Here is a 20,495-nt window from a genome sequence, read left to right on the forward strand (position 1 = left end):
AAAAATAAGAAAAGGAAGAATTTTTTTTTAAAATGGGATTTTGATTGGTTAGAGTCATTCCCACTGAGAAGTATAAAAATCGAAAGGATATATTGTTTGACTAAGTTTGTTTTCATCATGCTGTGTTAAGGTATTTGAAGTATTGTGGTAGACTCATCAATACGTTTCAGGAAGAACGGTCAGAGCTGGAGATTTTGACAGATGAGGAAAATTGGTTTTTCAAAAATAAGTTATTATGCTTTGAAGAACAACTGCATTTAACATGGAAAATGAGAGAGAAATATCATCAAGGAAGATGTGGATATTTTTATATATGGAGGACAATGTTCCTTATGTTTTATTGTCATGATGATAGAACAAAGCCTCTTAGCAAGATTTTCTGGTTTGCAACCTGGTTCAACCATTCACTAATATTATCTTCATCAAATTGCTTGATCTTTTGGAGACAACTTTCCCATTCATACAATTGGGAGAATTGTGACACCTACCTCATAGGGCTGTTATGATTACTGAAACTGAAATAGATACTTGGTGCCTAGGGAGTGTCTGGAATACATAGTGTTCACTATTTTCATAGTCTCTGGGAACATGTTTCAGATTCAAAAGATACACAATACAATCTCTTTCAAAAGGCAATGATTCACAATCACTTTGATAGCTAATACATTTCAGAATTCTGAGCAGGAGTCTAGACGTAGAGACACCTGGCCACCGATGCCACAGATTCTACTTAACCTGATTTGTCTTCACATTTGTCCCTCAGTTTCTCTTCATTTTGTGCATAAAAAAATTCAGTCCAGTAATTTCACCCAGGATCCCTAAATATCAGTTATTCTCTTTAGTCTTATTTTGAAGTTTTTCAAGTGATTGAAATTGATTGATAGCACTTAATAAATTATTCATAGAAGTACTTAAAACCTTCAGTAAAGGTGTCAGTTAGTAATTTAATGTTTCATTGTTGTTGTTCCCTAGTAAAAAAGGACTAGAATTCTCTAGAACTTTTAATTTCACAAACTACTGCCCAACTTTTGACCCTTATCTGTCAGAGATAAAAGTGTGCTGATTGTAATTCACCATGTGAGTTGGAATGTTATTAAGGAAATTGAGTGCAACCAATGAGTTCCCTGTCCATGACAGGGTCAGTCTCAATGTTATCCAATAATCAACTCTGCTCCCTACATGGCAGGTGGGTAGCAGTTGCAATTATTGTCATTTTGTATCTGGGGAAACTTAGGAGGATTAAGTGACTTCCTCAAGGTCAAATAGGAAATCAGTGACATCCCAAGGAACAGAACTTGAAATGTACTTAACCAGATCGCTTCTTGAGTACTTTTTACTTTATTATGAAGTTAGTGAATAATTTTCCATAATATACCATTGTATACTTCAACATTATTTATTAGATTCAGCATTACAGATTTATTACCTCTCAGAGTACAAAATAGCCTCAGCTCTCTGTTGCCAGTTATTTTTGAAAGTTTGAACACTTTATATGAGAATGCAGAGAATGATAATGACCAGTAGTCAAGATGGAGGAAACTCATTTCTACTTTGGAGGTAGTTTAATGGGTTGATAGCTTATAATTTACTTAACATGCTTGCATATTACTTTTGATTTCGAAAGTACTGAGCTGTGTCTTCATTTATGTGCCTTGCCATATGCCAGCAGCAGTAAAAGTTGCTCTTCTTTTAACATGTCGCATAGGGCACATTTCCTGAAAGAAAAACAGCACCAAGGATTTTCACAAGCTAAGGAAGAGAACTTGTATAGCTCATTAATTAAAAACCTTGTCTCATGAAGCCTAGTTTGATTCCTCAAAGAAAATTAAATAAATAATAAAGAGGGAAAAAAAATTAAGTGCTAGACCTGTAAATATATTTTGACAATTTTGCTATTGAACAAAAAAAGAGTTATCATTTGTGGAGCATTTAGTATGCCTCATGCATTAAGCTAAGGAATTTAAAGGAAAAGTCTCATATTTATTTCCTTTACCATGTTAAAATTAAGGCATGATTAATTAATCCTGAGATTTTTATAGACAACAAGTTATTTTAGACCCTGTGTTAGGCTCATAATAAGTAGAAAATAAAAGACAATTGATACTGATTTTTTGATCTTTATTATTTGAACTTTTCATGGACTATGCTTCTAATTCCTTTTCTTCATATAGGTCAGCTCTTTTGTCATTATACTGTATTAATTCAGTAAAATATATTTTCATTATTTTGTACCTAGTATCCAGAGTATTGCAAAGATTTTTGTGATTTCTTCTTATTTTTCCATCTGAAGGTGTCTGAAACATCAGCATCTAAAATACAAAGATGTGAATCATCTAATAAACAAGTGCTACTTACATGATTCATCATTTAAAGAATTCCTCCTTAGAACCATAGTTCTAAGGACTATGGAACCTCCTAGTTCCTCCTTAGAACTATGTACACTCACTTTACTACAATAATATCTAAAATTCCTTTGTGTTTGTTGGCTTCTGTTGCTGGTTATTGAACACAGGTCCTTGCACATACTAGGCAAGCTCCCTACTACTGAACTACATGATCAGCCCTGACATTCCTTTTTTGATGATACAATTGCATGGACAGTCTGGTGAAGTGTTATGGTCTTCATATTTATAATTTGAGTTTTTTTTTTTTTTTTTTTTTTTTTTTTTGTAGCAGGGATTGAATGCAGTGGCATTTAACCACTAAGCCACAAACCCCAGTCCTTTTTTATTTTGAGACAGGTTCTTACCTAGTTGCATAGGGCCTGGGTAAGTTGCTGAGGCTAGCTTTGAACTTGCAATCCTCCTGCCTCAGCTACCTGAGCCACTGGGATTAAAGGTGTGTGCCATCACACCTAGCAAGACTCTTTTCTATTTGACAAAACGTAATAGGTTCCAAGTGGTAAGACTGTGAATATGGTACTTTGGTAATATAGATTTTTTTTATCCATCCTGCATTCCAAATTGCAAATGGAAGATACGGTTTGCACACATTAAGAATACAACATCTAAAGAATGATATCATGCTAAAGCAGGTTATGTTTACTCTGCAAAGGATAATAGTACCTCAGTAACAAGTATGCTAATTTGGGAGGACTGAATTAATAAATCCTGCCCACAGTGTTTTTATTCTTTTCTTATAATGATCTGTACACATACACCCGAATATATTTATATGTACAAAATATACAAACATCCTTATGATTTTATCTGTGCACTTATTTTTATACATATAATTTATAAATTTATATCATTATTGTTTACTAATGCATATTTGATGCTCCTGTAAGGATTTATCTAGCTATACTTATATACAAACATATAGAGACAGATAGACATTATCTGATTTCAGGTTAAGTTCTGTTATGTTTCTACCTTTCGAAATGTACCATTAGCAAAATTAGAATATATTCTAACAAATAAGATGCATGACATTACATTTGAATTCATTTAAAATTTTGAACCACTAGAAATTAGAAAATACCAGATTTATTTAAGGAATAGATTTAAATTTGCCAGACACCAAAACATACATTACAATTCTCATATGTATCATTGTTCTAGAGCAAATAATTATAACTTAATACATTTCTTCTTTGAAAAAGTAAACCAAGAAAGTTTTGGCTAAATGACTTAAACTCTGAGTGTCTCTCAATTTAAATGAATAGGTTGTATGAATATCCTATAAAGACCACTTCTTCCTAAAATGCTTTCTACATAGTAGAATGATTTTAAATCTAATTATCACATGTTTTAGGCTAGGATGACTCAGCTTCCTGAGGCGGAAAAGGAAAAGATTGCAGAGCAAGTCGCTGATTTCAAGAAAGTAAAGAGCAAGCTGGATGCTGAGATTGAAATATGGGATGATACAAGCAACGATATCATTGTTCTTGCCAAGAAGATGTGTATGATCATGATGGAGATGACAGACTTCACGAGGTAATTATGTTGAAATTATGTATAATATTGATAACGGTTGGAAACATTTGTCACATTACTGAAACTTCAAATTTGTCTGAGTGGCAGATGCTAAAATTGACTGGTAGTGAAAAAAGAAATAATATAAAGATAAGGGTGTAATTCTAGAGGTTGTGGTAAGTAAATATGGCAGAATTTCTCACAAACTGACAAAGAATTTAGACACCACTTTTTAGTCTGTCACTTTCATGTTCCTTGGGGATCTTTCCAGCATATCATTGGGATTAGTGGTATCTTTTGCTACTGAGATAGTAACTAGATATATTTAAAATGACAATGACTTAATGATAGCAGTGAAACAATCAAGTTTTGTATACATTCCAAAAAAAAAAAAGTTGGTTATAATTATAAAATGATATTTCACAGAGCTAATAAAAGAGAAGTGAAATACATAGTGTTTGCCCTTGTAAAGTATACAAAATTACAGAAATTAGCATAAGTAGTCTTGGAGTCATTATAAAAGTCACAGAATAGAAGAATACCATGCTGCAGACCTAGTAAAAAAGGAAACCATCCATTTATAACACCATATACTATACACAAAAATAGCTTTCAGATGAATTAATGGACTAAATCTAATATTAAAATCATAATTAATGGAGAAAATGTACACAGTCTTTGATATTGATTCAATTAAAGTTTCAAGCATTACAAAGAAAGAACTCATTAAATTGAACTATTTAAAAATTCTATGTATCAATAAAGTTTTCTAAACAATATTAAAATTTAAGTGGATAACTTGGTAAGCATTTGCAAAAAAGAACAAAAATGTGTGATGCCATTTATATATAAAGAATAGTAGTATTAAAAATAAAAATATCCTAATTCACCAATTTTTCACCCATGAAAGATATGACTAATAAATTTTTAAAAATATTTAGCCTGAAGATTTAAAATAAAATCTTTTAAATTAATAAAATTGGCCAACTTTGAAAATAGACAAGGTGTAGAGTGTGATAGTAAAAACCAAAACTAGTATAAGCCTCAATTCGGCAATATGCATGAACTGAAGACCTTTGTAAACATTTTATACCAACATTATCATCAACATTATAATCTGTATACACATCAGGGAATCCATCCCAAATAAATAACCTGAAGTAAGATTTTTTATGTAAGAATTGCACTGCAAAATTTTTCAAAATATTAGGAAAGTTGGACTGCTTATAAACTAATGATGAGTTGCTGTATGGGAAAGAGTTCACTGAAAATAAAGTCAAGATTTTTTAATAGGTTTTTAATAAAATGTAGGATATTTAATGAAAAGATAAAAAGTAGTCTAATCCGAATTTTTTAGTATAGTATACATGTATGGCTCTTTTCCTATGAGTATTTATTCTGTTTTGTATTTTATCAAAATTATTATTTATGACAGAACTCAGGCCTACTTGTAGTCCCTTGAAAGAAAATCCACTTTCCAAAGGTAATGGCAATGAAGATTTAACTGCACATTTTACTGGAAAGTAAAAAAAAAATGTATTTGTGATATGTTGTTATACAAAGAATTTCATAAAGGATTCCCTTTAGATATCAGTTTCTAGTTTTTCTTCTTAAATTCTTTACACTTTTTTCAATCATAGTTCTATAGCTGCCAAATGTCCTCTCATTCTTGTTCATACACAGAATAATTCAGTTTTGACCTATGCCTCAGTTTTTGCAGGGAAAGATTCTGAGCAATCTCTTGGTCTCTATGTTTCATTTTCTCTTTCAGTTTGTACCCCTCTTTTCCCCAAATATAAATGCAGGTATTTAATATAGACATATGTAAAATAGATATTCATATGCCTATATGTGGGAAGCAAAATTGTACTCAATGATATTAAATAAAAATCATGTTTTAGTAGGTACATTTTGGATAATTTACAGTTCAGCCTTTTGTTTTAATTGCTCTATAACTTATAAAATGCATTGATATGTGATAAATATGCATTTATTTTTTTAAATTTATAATGAAGTTTTACACTGACTCAAGGATAATGACTGTTGAATAAATTTAAATCACTCCACACAAAGTTTACTGAAAGTTAAAACCAAATCAGAGCACAAAAAAGCTTTATATGAAGCCAGCTTTCAAACCTTCTAAGATACAGAGAATAGTGTAAGTTTTAAATTATCTTATGTCATATATACACCAAATTCCAACAAAACTACTGATGGTATTCTGTCATCATCATGACCCTGTGTTTCTAGAGGGCAGGAACTGAGATGATTAAAACGGTCCATAGAAAAGAGATTCATGAAAAACAGTAGATATAACACAGAAAGAAAAATCAAAACAAGAACACCTGACATTAAGTGATAAAATACTGAACACAGGTCTGGGACTTGGTGTTTTATAACACTGACTGTAGGGAAGAGATTAAAATTCAGTGGGTTTAGAATTGGGAGCTTTAGAACATTTTCACTTTTGACGGAGAGGTCACTCTAGAACTATTACAGAGATTGGGAAATAGCAAGGATCACAGAGAAATAAAAGAGAATTATAGATTATGCCTCTTTTCCATCCCTACCACCACTACTAAGAGCATTATCCATTATGTAATAATGTGCTCCATAATACTGATGAAAGAGAATGTTCTTTGAGTAGAAACCCTTCCTGATACTCACTGTATACAAAGCTATAAAAAAAAGATAAAGTGGGAATCGAAACAACTCAGCTGATGAAACCCCTCCCTCTAAAAACAAATACAAAAAAATTAAAGTATACCATAATTCCTTTAGCTGAAATAAATTTCAAAAAGTAAATAATTGGAATTATATACATATATTTTATGTCTCTAGATAAATAAATATATATTTTTTAAAAAAAATCTATACTCAGAACATGAAAATGAAAAGAAATTAACCAATAATGGGAAACAATGACAACAAAAATGTGGAAAAAAAAAAGAAAAAGCTTGGGGGGAAAGATAAAGGAATCAAAAAAGTGACAAAGTATCCAAAGGGAATGAACTCAAAAGAGTTAATAAATGATGAAAAGCAGAAATAATCCAGAAAAAAAGCAAATGACCGTGAGATAAAGAAGAAAATGATCAGAGAAAAAGAGGTTGGAATGGTAGAGAAAATCAATATGGTTTTTTCTCTTACACATAATTACTGACTTTTTCTACAAATGAGGATTTAGATCACTTATATGACGTTTTACTTTGTTTCTCCCCTCCTTTCTAATTCTTGATAGTTTGATACTTTCATGTTTTTACTGTATATGTGAGGCTCAATATTATTTAATTGATAATTATGGGAAATAAACACATTTTATGTTTTTAAAAATATTTTTTTAGTTGTTGGTGGACCGTTATTTTATTTATTTATTTGAGATGCTTAGAATCCAGTGCCTCATACATGCTAGGCAAGCATTCTACCACTGAGCCACAATCCCAGCCCCACATTTCATGTTTTGCAACATTTCATGTTTTGCCCCAACATTCCCACAATCTATAGGTGTCACTGCCACAGGCATCGGCAAACAAAGATACTGTGTGTTCAAATTTCAGGAAAGGCAAAGTAAGGAAATTTATTTTAGGTTCTGATAATCTCTTCTGCTTGAACTGAATCCAGAGTCAGCTACGTTTTAGCTCATATAAACTTCAATAAATCTATAATTGTTTTACAATTATAGAAATCTTATCCTTTTGTATTTCCAATTTCATTTCAGGAGTTTTTTTTTTTTTTTTTTTCTCGGACACTAAAATATTTTTCAGAGGTTAGATTTAGCATTTTTATATCTAATATGTTCCTTAGTTCTACTCATGTTACATTTCCTTCATTGCAGGTATTTTAGCTGTTCCTAGGGTTCTGGGAGAGCAGAGGACATAGTTGGCAGTGCAGTATTTATCAGCAAGTAGCGACCCATATAGATTGCCTGCATATAGATATTTAAGTAGCTATATAAAAATAAAAAAGAACATAAATAAAAAAAGAATTCTCTATCCGTTCTGAAGTGCCATTAGACGTTCTGTTTTCTCATTTTCTTCAAATGATATTTTATTAATAAGGGACATATATAACAGCTATACTTTGATGAATGGTTACTGTGAACTACCAAATAATAATACATGTTTTCTCATGTTTGTCCTAAGGATAGTTTGATTGATTATTGAATTTCCCTTATAGAGTTAAAGAAATAGTGGTAAAGCAAATTGGTCATGAATGTATAAGTGAATTGGTTTTGAATTGGGATTGGTTCAATTTTAGAAGCTGGGCATTGTATTACATGTTTTTTGTCCTGTGCTAACATAGAACAAAACCCAGCCCATGAGTGAAACAAATGGACATATTATGTAATGTATTGTGTGCTTCTAGCTATACATATGTTAGAGTTTTAGATTAGAGGGTGTGCCAGTGGAGAATACAATAAAAGGAGAAGGGAAATATGAATAAGTGAAACATATTAGACTTCAAATGAGATGTGAAGATTGAATTGTGGAGGGAGATAATGTAAGTAAGAAGACATACAAGAGTGGAAGCCAAGAAGTAGGAGTGTGAGTCAGATCTATTTGGGTTCTCTAAGGAAACTATATAAATAAGGGGAGACATCACAATAGGCATGAAGAGAGTAATAGATTAAAAAAGGCATTTAGAAATAGTTTTTATTTCCATAAGTAGGAAATAGGAAACTATTCAGGGACTATTATCATGGAGGCATGATAGAAACAAACAAAATCTAGGATCCATCCATGGGAAGAATAACAGGAACTGTTAGGTGGCACTGCTATCAGGGACTCAACCCATCAGGGTCTGGTCACGGTTGAAGATCCATACAATTTGCAAATTCTGTTACAGACTTTCCTAAATGAGAAAATTTAAATAAATTCCTAGGAAGTGTACTACACCAGAGTTGGATTAAAATTCTATAAAATTTGATATGGCCATTTCTCTGAGTGTTGCCAGATGTCACTTTCACACTTTTGGCATTTCTTCCACCCTAAATTAAAGACACGGGGCAGGTTTACTCTAATCATTCTGTGCAGTTACAAACACAGCAAGACATTTTGTCACTACCCCCTGTGATACACTTATTCTGGAGTAGAAAAATCAGGGACTATAGTTTTAAGGTTTCTCCTTGATTTAGGGTCAGCCATATACTTATATAAGCTGTCACAGCTTTGGTATCTTCTAACAGCACCACATTTCTTTTATTTAGCCTCTGGTACTTTCTAGAACCAGGAGTTAAGACTTGCTAGAAGATGGCAAGCCTTTCCTCTTTGCATTAATTAGTTTTCCAGGAAAGCATCTTACAGGATTCTGCTTAGAAGACAAAGGTCTGGAGCCGAGGCTGGGAATATGGGTGATGTTCCCAATGTTACATTTAACAGTAGGTATTAAAACAGTCATTTTATCCCTTGATGTCAGTAAAAGTTACCCCATCCCTAAGATAAGCCTAAATCCTCCAATGCAAAAACTTTATTTTATCCCCTTCAAAGAATGATCTACAGAATTTTGCTCTGGTGAGCAAGGGGTAGCTGTTGAGTGGTGTGGGGGAGGGGATAAAATTGCTTATTTCAGTCCCTCCCTTCTTCCCAATTGCAGCCAAACATGAATCATTCTGTATAAAGTAAGCTTGATTCTTAGTTTTCCCCACTGTTGGTTTAGACTGGTTTTCTTAAATGGACTCTCATTACCACTTCTAATCTGCTTTTGAGTTTCCTAATATTTTTCACTGTTATCTTTTCTCTCTTTATATTCTATTCTTCCCATTGGGTTTAGGTTTTTAGAGAAAAGAGAAAACAAAACAAGCTCATCCATATTATGAATGAGGGTTGGAGAGGGAACAAAATTAGATGCATGTGTTAATTTGTTATTTTATCAGGAAGCCCATTAGAATTTTCTAGGATTGTAGAGATTGTCTCTTTATGTTATTTTAAAATTACTTACTAGGTTTTTTAAATAAGTGATGGTCCCTTTTTTTTTCCTCTCCCTTTAAGAAAATTCTGTCCAAACAGTATTTTGACTACGAACTTGAACAGTTCCTACATTACATGACTTATATAACAGTTGAGAACATTTAAATCTTTTTAAAGACAGGGTCTAGGTAAAACTTTCCAGCTATTTAATTATATTTTATGGTCATATGGTAGCTATTTTTTTAATTTGCAGAAAGTTATGAAATGAAAGACAAAAACTTGATAACTTTAGTTCAAGGAACAATCATCACATTCATCTTTGCAAAAAAAAAATTTCTAAGAATTTGCCACCTGCATTGTTAATATTGTTAAGGTTTAAAAATTGAAATTAACTAAAGAGTAGTAATACTGCTCCAAGCACTAATATTTTTTAAACTACATTTTTAGAAATATAGTTTCCTTCTCATCAGGAAATTTTATATTTTTAAAATGAAATGTGATGTCCATTTTTATCTGAATAAATGGTTTATTAGTTTGATGAAATGCATACACTTTGCAAGAATTCCCACTGACTCATTTACTGAGAATATACTGGATATTAGTCAACTGTCCTTGGTACTAAAGCTATACCAATACCTACAGTGAAGGATTTTGAGCCAGAGAAGCAGCAGATAGAATGGAGGAAAAGTTGAGAACAAGAAGATGGGCCAAAGGCAGGCAGAGGTGAAAGATGAAGATTGAAAGGAAATATTACAGGCAGGAGTGGACAAGGCAAAGAGAGAAGTTCAGTTCTGAAAGGGAATGTAGAATGTTGCTAGAACTAAGATATAAATAAGAAGAGTAAAAATATCAAAGGTTTTCTCAGTAGAGTTTTCTTACCAGACATCTGAAACTATCACAAATGTTGAAAAGTGTCTAATAGTCTGTTGACCAGATAATTAAAGAACAAGAAGGACCTTCATTATTAGATTGTCTGCATTTTAAAATTCCATTCTAATGTCATCCTGAAGAAAACTTTGGAGAGAAAGAGCTTCAGAAAATGGGTGGACATGTCTGATAAATCAGCATGGATTCTGTTTTCCTTATCAAAATGGTGCTGATGGCTTCCTGATACTACCCTATACAACTTTGAAGATCAATATTTATCAATAAGAAAAAAACCTGCTTATATTTTGATTATTTATAAATTTAAAGAACTTATTTATTAATTGTCATCCCTTTCCTGCTAATGAACCAATCTTCCTCATCCAAATATGGACAAACACAAGGTTATTTAAATGTCCCTGAAATATTAGAACCTGAAAAATATCCATTTGTATTAAAATATACACCCAGTCATATATGTAATAAACATGGGAAGAATACAACTTTTTAGTTAGTTTTAATTAGTTACTCAAGAGAAATATTTATGCCATATCTTCTAAAGGCTAGATAGAACTGGCTTATCCTGAATACTTAATATTTCAAACAGCAATTCTGACTTTATATTTCTATAATATCCCTAAGCTTTTTTTCAGAATGTTGGCCACTCCACTAATAAACCTAACTGTCTGCAAATGAGTCTGGCATTTTGTCACCAGTAAGTATAGTCTATTGTACTCATGTGTTAACCCGAAATATGGAGGAATGTGGAAAGCATAAGAGGCTTCCTGTGTGAAGCACTGAGCTTTCCGTTTTCCTTATGTCCAGGAAAGTTTCAGTTCTGACTGGGCAATGGCCAAAATGCATGGAGGTCTGTTGAACTGAAGGGAAAAGCAAAGAGAACTTAAACTCATAGTAATGTTATGTTCATTGTACAAAGAGTTCTGAGGCAGCCACAGAGTGATGGTGGATGAACAGGACTGGGAGGTGGGTTGCATTTATTCCTTACCTCCCTTGGAAATGGGCTTGTATTTGTGAGACATTTCAGCTTCACTTTCTTTTTCCACAATTCCCCCCTGAGAGATAGAATAGAAAATGAGCTGCAGGACCGATGGAAATTTCATCTTGCACTTCTAGTCAGCAAGGTTTTCAAAATTAAATCTTTGTCATTAAATAGTTGGTGTACAAAATCTTTGTTATGTTCTCTGTTCCACATTCTTTTGTTTGTTAAATGAAAAATGTCTTTGCACGTAGCTCATTTTGCTTTGTGAAGTGAAACATTTATATTATAAAATAATGTAATAACAATAGCAATTTAAATGTGTAGCCCACAAAACAAAGGGAATAAGAAATAATGGCAAGTTTGTGTTTTTTTAAAACAGTCTAAGTCTTATGATTTAAACTATAAAGGGAGAGAAATCTAATTTTTGCTTTATTAGACAAGGCTACTAAATGCTTCCCCTATATGGTTTATATACACAAATGTCTAGCAAATAATTAAAAATATAAAATACCAAATATGAGACATGTAGGTCATCTAAGATTTTGAGAAAATTTGTCTGACTTGCCAACATACAAGTTTAATAAAATTCATCTTATGTTGGAAATAAATACTATTTCAGTATTTATATTATTTATAAATAAAGATTACATCTAGAAGAAAGAATTATTTTCTGTTGTGTCCTTCTGTGATTAGGCTTGAACGTATTCTTTGTTGGGCAGTTTACTAGAGTCATTATGTTATTATCATTGCTTTTTCCATAAATATTTTCCCCATAAAAAATCAGTTTATCTTATTGTATGGAGTCTCAAATAACTGGAAATGTTATTTAGTAATGTAAAAGAGAAATGCTTTAACATAAACAAAAATGATTCTGTCAGGTCTTTTTACATGATAAAAAATCCATATATTCTTACATGATAAGTAAAAGGCAAAAATAACTTAAATAGCATGTTAGTAATTGTTTATCAAAATGAACTAGGATAGCCCAAACACCCTTACCTGAACTCATCATTGCAATTTCTTATTGTACTTATCAGAGAATCTGGTAAAATTGCTAGGTCAATTTCCAAGTTGTAGAACAGTTCTCTATTGTGTGAATCTGCAGATATTTCAAGTGGATAGATTTAAATTATGTATCATCACAGAGCAAAAGAGATTAAAGTATTAAAAATATAGGGAAATTAAAGACCACCTGAATGAGAACAGGCAGAGACTATTAAGACCTTATGAAGGACTCAGCCACTGTCATTTCCTTCTTTCCTTTTTATTAATTTTATTATAGATTGACACATAGCATTTGTACATATGTATCAGGTACATTGATTAATCCATGTCATTCATGTATATATTGGGTAGGATCCATTTAGGATAACGAACATATTCCCACCTTAAACTTTTATCATCTCTGAAATGGTGAACATATTCAATCGTTTGCATTTGGCAGAGGATCAGGGATAAGCAGGGGAGATGAAAAGCTTAACAAAAAGGCTTCAGGTGTTTTCTGATTGGATATTGTTTAAATAGTGAAACTGTAGGTGGGCTAACTAGAAGCAGCACATCTCATGTGATTGACTTGTGGAGGATATTTGTCTTTCTCTGGTTGTTTGCTGAATTAGAAGCAGGGCAGATACAGGCAATCTGATTCTTTAACTATGCCCTGCCATACTGGGTCAATTGTTACAAAGGTCATGGTTTACCTTCTTGAACAACTCATTGCAGAGTAGTAGATCAAATTCTTTTGCTATTGTCCATTTGTATGCTCAGGCTCTCAGAAATGTAACTGATAATCATTTATTTAGGATGGAGATAGATCTATAATTGTGAGATAATATTGAATCAATTTTATATTTAAAAATTAAACATTTATATTTATAGTAAAAAAGTCAATGTAAGATCATCTATGTCTTGAATCAATGGCTCAATTAATATAAGTTACTTTTTTAAAAAAGAAAAAAATAGTGAGGTATTCCAGTGGATGAACCTTTTTGTTAATATAACTAATTTTATCAGGTTTATGCCTATTGGGTTTCAAGAACCCTAATCAGAGTAGTTTGGATTTATTTGGTCCTCTCTAGTACTTCAATAAATATATTCTACACAAAAGGTATCTTTTTTCAAATCTAAAATCGTAAGTTCCCATTCCTGAGTCTCTCTTCTAAAATCTTTAAAGCCTTATTCTCAAACTTATTGTGTTCTCATCCAAGATCGTTCCACACCCCATCCTCAAATTCATTTACTCATTTCATTCTTTAAAATTTTATTCAGCTAGACCACTTGGTTCCTATTTTCTTATAGAAATTTTGATGGTTCTCATGCAATAGGATACCCAAAATTTTAACTTTGCCTCATTCTAAACCCCCACTTTCTCCTGTCTTTTGCTTAGACTTCAGATTGTAAATTTCACTCTTCTCCCCACAAAAGACCAGGTATGTGTTTGTCCTAGTAGATGTTATACAGAGAGGGAGCCTCAGAAAGACACTAAATTCTTACTATTCTGATAATTAGTTGCTTAAGCCACTTTTAATTTGAAAGACAGTCAGGAAAGTGTGTACACCAGCACAAGCAAATGTGGACATGTGTGCTGACTTAGTCCTCTCTCTGTAAACCTCTCTTTTACTTCCTCTATTCTACTTTGATTACATATGTTTGCTTTGCCTGCTCCATCCTTCATTTGGATTGGTACTCCCCTCAAAGGCAATCTTTTATATTTACTTTTATGACATAGGAATTGACCTCCATGCCCATGTTTTGATCACTTACAGATTTACTGACTGGGTCCTTTCTGCTTGGTCTTGACAATAGGTGCAGAGGGAAATTGGGTGCAGGGTACTACTATATAAACCATTAGTTATTATTATCATTATAAATATCATGTCGCTTGAATGTGGAAATGCCTTTCCTTGTTCACATAACACAAGGTGGCTATTTAGTGATTTTACTTTCTCCATAGGAACTCACTCTGTGCTTTCAAATTATTAATGTACTTTGTTAGACTCTGTCTTTACTATAAATATAGCAGTTACACCACAAATGCTAACTCATGGAACTTTTATTGGAAAAAAAAGTTTTTTGACTGTAACAGAAGAAATAAAACATCGAAAAGCATGTAAACTTGTCTAGTCACTTTTTGTGGAATTCTAAAATGCAATAAATTCCATATCAGTTCTGTCCTCTAGATGTTTCTTCTGCCTGTTCACATTATTATTTAGAAAATTTTGAAAACAGTAGTCATCATTTATTGTGTTTTCAAATTATTTTAAATTTTCTAAAGAACAGTTTCACAAAACTTAACAGAGAGGACATGGGGCAAACCCACATGAGGCACCATGGGGACATGAGAAGGTTTAGCAGAGACATGATGGAAATAATTTTTTTTTGCCAAAATTGCATGGATCAGTCATCGTGAGAACTAATCCATGGTGAGGTGATATTATAGGAGAATCAAATAGTGAAGTGTAGTTTTGTAGTTTTGTGATACAAGTCATGTAGGCAGAGGAATAAATTAAATTATATTCTACATTGCCAGAAATGAGGAAGTAAAAGCTCCTCAGGTAGGCACTTCTGATAAATTACAAAATAGATGTGAAAGGGTGCCGTTTCAAATAGGTATGAACTTTGGTTTGCTTTGCTTTTGATTTTTTTTTTTTTTCTGGATAAAGAATGAAATTATAAACCTATGGACCCTACACTAATAAACATGAAAGATCATTCCTGTTATAATTTTAGGCAAACCCTAACTAAAACCTTGATATCCCTTGAGATCTATCTCCTACAAAATATTTGATTAGAAAGGGCAGATTCTAGCATTGCAGGAGTGCCAATTTGCCAGCTGGCCACCATGTGTTTGACTGGTGTTTACCAATGAATATTGGCTGACCTCTGCTGAAGAACACGGATAGTATCTGGGTACCTGAGGCAATTGCAACCCACAAGTGAAAACACAATCTTTCAGATTTGTAATGGAATACCGAGAGATGTCAAGGTGAGTCACATCACATAAATGTCACCTGCTCTGACAGCGTTCAGGACACCTGCCCATGGTGCTTTCCTTCCGATTTTCTCCTTGTATAATGAAGAAACTCCAAGATGCCACTAGGGGCTGGTAGTCGCATCAATAGAAAGGGATATTATATATTTTAAACCTGGCTCATTTGTTAGAGCCGAGGGCAGACACTAAATTTCAATTTCCCTTGATAAGAGCAAAACTCATTTAATATAACTGAACAAAAATATTAATCTAAGAAAAGGCACAAGTAACCTGATAGTACTCTTAATAACTGTACTGCAGTGGATGCTAATTTTAGGATCAATATTTGTCCCTTATTTCTAAATTTAAAAATGCTTTTAAATTATTTTTATTTAGCAAATTTCTTATAGTAACACGTAGACAAGTGGTTCAATATTTAGAAGACAACATTCTAATATTTTTTCCAAGTAATAATTTCATTCTCTTTCTTTCCTGTGTTTCCCCCCCTACATATCTTTTCCAAGTATTATGATTAAATCACTTATCTTTTAATTTTTCTGGGGTCCCTATTTTTTTCCTCTTTTCATGGACATCACTTGCCATTACACCTTCCAGTATCTTTTCTTCTTTACTTCTACCTCTCAGGCCTGAAGTAATATTTTTAAATTTTGTCCTTTTGTTCCTATAGTTTGCTACTCTTACATTGTCTCCTACTAGTCCTGTTCACCTCCCACCCATCCTCCTTATTATCTATACTTCTCTTTCATCTTTTGACATGTACTTCTTCCACATGATACTCTTTATCAGTATTTCACAGTGATCCTTCCCTTTTATTTTTGCCCAATTTTGCCTCTTTTTTTATAAGACTTGCTTCTTCTATCTTCATCAGTCTCTTTCTCCTTACACTTATGTCTCCATATCACCTCCTTCCTCCCTCATACTTGATAAGTACTTATTTTCTCTACATAACTAGCATTTAGAGACTTAAAGTTAATATATCAAAAAATATGCCATCATAGAGACAAATAAATTAATCAATGGTGATTAATCATCATCAATGTTGAAAGTGCACAGATACTGGAGGCTGTGAAGAATGATGGGGATTGAGAGAGGATGGTGCATCCAAAAATATATCATTTTGCTAAATGTATATATTATAAAACTAGTCTAACCAAGGAAGAAAAATAGGTAATTATGAGACTATGGAAATGCTAATTTTTTCCTTTATAGTAACCATTTTACTATGTTTGTACCCTATAATATCAGGCTGCATACCCTAAGTATACAAACAAAAAAAAAAAATACTAAAACAAGAAAAAGAAAAGTATCCTGACTGGTGTATTATCTCAGTTAAGTCTTGAGGCAGGAATAGTAAGGGATTTCAAAAGTTCTCTAGGTAAAGAGAATAGCATGGAAAAAAAAAAATCAGAGGCACAAAATAGCATGTTGGAGACAAATGAGCAATCTGGCATTGCCAGACTATAAATAGAAAACAGAGTATGTGGAAAAGAAGCTTGAAATTAGGAAGAACCTCATTATGGAAGGAAGTTGTTACCATGCTGAGAAACATGAACATGATCAGAAATGTATTTAAATCCAGACATGGCCATCATCAGCTCTTTATTTTTTACCAAATATTCTTTGGACAGATCTGAAGTATTTAAGGATGAACTTACATCCCAGTCGAAGGCTATTTTATTAGAATCTGAATCAGAATGATAATAAAAATGGAACAGAAAGAGCAGATTCAAAAAATTATTTAGATGAATAAATGGAAAGAATCTGATTGCTGATGGATGTGGGGAAAAGTTCAATTCCAGGAATCTACATTTGTGATTAAATGGAAGATAATATAACTCCTAAGACAACATGGCATAGGAACAACTTCCTCCCTTGCAGTTCTTCCATTGATATTGATAACTTGTATTTTTTAAGTGCACTGTAATTTTGAAAGATCTTACCCATCCGTTATTAATGTAATATTCATGAGAATCCTCTGAAATTAACTGAGCAGGTAGTTTTAGCCACAATTTTCAGATAAGAGCTTTGGAAAAGACTCCTCTCAAACATATATCCTGGGGACAGTAGGTTATTTAAGTGCTCACAACTGTTTACAATTAGTCGGGGTAGTCCTAGTTGGTGGTCACACTGGTGGAGTCTACTATAGGTCTCAGTAATGTAGCTATGAAGGCTCTGCCTTCAGAAACATGAAAAAGATTAGAGAAGACAATCTTCAAGAGAAGCACCTTTCACCTCTGATTCATTGCCACTAGAATGTGAACCATTGATTTACTCCCACCCCAGAAGTTTCCATCACCATTAGATAGAACACCTTCAAATAAAAGTAAGACATCAATTGGTTCAGAATTCACCATTAGTAAGGAAATAGTTCATATGCATCTAATATTTTGTGGAGTATGTTTTATATATGTGTTACATAGGGGCATCAGACTGTATTCCTGATTTGCAGAATCCATCTAATGATACCTTCACATTTGTTGCAGTTTATCTTGTGTCTATGTTGTTGTAAAACAGACAAAGACCTTATTTTAAGAGTAATGTGTATAATTTTCAAGCTGGTAAAGATGTCGAAGTGCATGGGAGCTCCTCCCCTTGGGCCCAATCCCATACCTTGTCCTTTTCATCCCTTCTGTTTGACTGCTCCCAAATTACATCCTTTCTAATAAACTGGTAACATTTCTTTTAAAAGTTATGTGAAAATGGTTTGTATAAAAGAAAGAATTCTGTGTTCTCCAGCCCAGATGAAAAACTAGAGAAATAGCTTTTCTAGACACAGGGGAGGAGGATGACAACAGAGGCCTTTCCTGTACTATCTTCATTTTCATTTTTCAAATGGGATATGAACACATCTTAGGAGCAGGACACTCCATCATGACATAACCTCTTTTGATGTGTTTGGACCCACTTTGCTATGAGAATGTATCATAGCATGTTTCATTCTATTTCTAGGTGGTGTGCATGGTGAGGGTCCTTGAGCAAATTTAGTTCTCATTCCTCATATCCCCATTACTATGAAAGCTATGTCTCATATTGAAAATTCAGTTTAAGATGAAAATTAATTATATGAATTGTGTGTATTTATGTATCTGGTAGGCAAATGAGACAGAATGGATTAAATTATGATTCATATGAGAAGTTTGGCAACAGCCTAACCTCATAAACTAATTGAAGAGACTTGTCAAATTATACTTGGCAGTGTAAAATCTTGGACTGAAAGTAAGAGTTAGATCAAAATTAATCTGAGTGTTGTTTCTATCAACCAGTATTTATTCTTTCAACCAGATGTATTCCTCAATTCTTCTGACCCAGAAGGGCATAATGCTCAGGAAAAGTGAGTTTGTGAAGGAGCAATTATTTATAAGGATCTTTAATTTTTCTTATATTATTCAAATCTGAATCATTTTAAATTTGAAACTACCCTATAAATTCTGTATATCTCTCTAATAAGTCTATGATAGAGACAAGTCCAAATAATTCTCTTTTCTAAACTTACAGATGCATTCAACTTGTATATGTGAATAGTTTTAACAAAAGTGAACCAAGGATTTAGAATAGTTGTTCTTAAACTGTAATCAGAAATTCCTGGGGAGATTTCCAACATACGTTATTTTTCCCCTTCTATAGACTTACTGAGTCTGAATGTCAGGGTATAACAATTGAGGGTATTTTTAGCTTCCCAGTTGATTCTGTTGTGAACTGTTTGAAAAATACCAACTTGAAATGCATTATTAATATTATTCATCATCAACTGGAGAATTGTATAGTACTCTCCTATCATCATGGACATGTGTTAGTACTAAATATAGTATGTGCTTATAGAACTACAAAACATCTTTGGATGTTTTCCGCTAGAGCACTGAGGCTTAGGCAGAAGTGAAGGAGATATTTATTTTTGACTCCATAAAATACATCCTATATATCATTTGAAATTAATTTTTACTGAGCTTTTAAATCACAAATGTATATGTGTGGGATGGTGAGTGGGAATGTGCGGAATGAGTACATGGGTGTATATAAAATCTAAGAATATAGAAAAGTATGACATTTTATTTTATTCTTTTTGACATCGGTTAAATTTCTATATTTCCTTGGAAAAACTTTTTCCAGGTTTAAGAATTATCAATTAATATATACAGTGGTTAGCCATGCCCATCTTTCATCTCTGTCCCATTCTTAACCTCTTTGTATTATCATTTATAGAGGTCTCTTTATAATGCAGGCCCTTATGCTAGACTGTGGGACTATGAGACAAATGACATATGGTTCAGATGTTCTTAATAAAAAGATAAACAAAAATAAAAAGAAATATGTGTAATATAGACTCATTCCCAAGTGTAAAATAATTAAAAATTTCAACTGAAAATCTAATAATTTTTTTTTTTTTTTTTTACTAAAAGGAGGGTGACAAATTCCATCATTCCTTCCATTCCTACTATTTTCTTTTCCCTATGTGGAATGTGACCTATTTTCTAAAATAATTTATGCATCCATTTATTTCAAATATTTGCATCCATCAGAGTACTGTAAAGTTTGGCTTAGTTTTTGTTTATTCTAAATTCTTTTTTAAAAAAATATATTGTTTTAGTTGTAGGTGGACACAATATCTTTTTTATTTTTATGTGGTACTGAGAATTGAACCCAGGACCTCACGCATGTTAGGTGAGCTCTCTACTACTGAGCCACAAATCTAGCCCCTATTCTATATTCCTAATGGCTTCCCAGATACCACCTAAAGGAAGATAGAGGTGAATGAAAAAAGAGTATTTTTTAGCTATACAGTCTTCAATTTCCCAGGAATGTCCCTGTACACTTTTCTATTTTGC

General features: G+C 32.6%; 1 protein-coding gene across 3 annotated transcripts in view; it reads left to right on the plus strand.

The window, feature by feature from the left end:
* Positions 1-20,495, plus strand: part of CTNNA3 (catenin alpha 3) — a 1,874,587-nt gene that overhangs the window by 1,736,977 nt on the left and 117,115 nt on the right. For all 3 annotated transcript variants that reach the window (XM_079135772.1, XM_079135773.1, XM_079135774.1), the window contains exon 15: positions 3,757-3,938. In XM_079135772.1, the coding sequence (XP_078991898.1) occupies positions 3,757-3,938 (182 nt within the window). The remainder of the gene's footprint in view (positions 1-3,756; positions 3,939-20,495) is intronic.

The sequence above is a fragment of the Sciurus vulgaris genome, assembly GCF_902686455.1.
Source record: "Sciurus vulgaris genome assembly, chromosome: 4".
In the NCBI taxonomy this organism is placed as follows: Eukaryota; Metazoa; Chordata; class Mammalia; order Rodentia; family Sciuridae; genus Sciurus; species Sciurus vulgaris.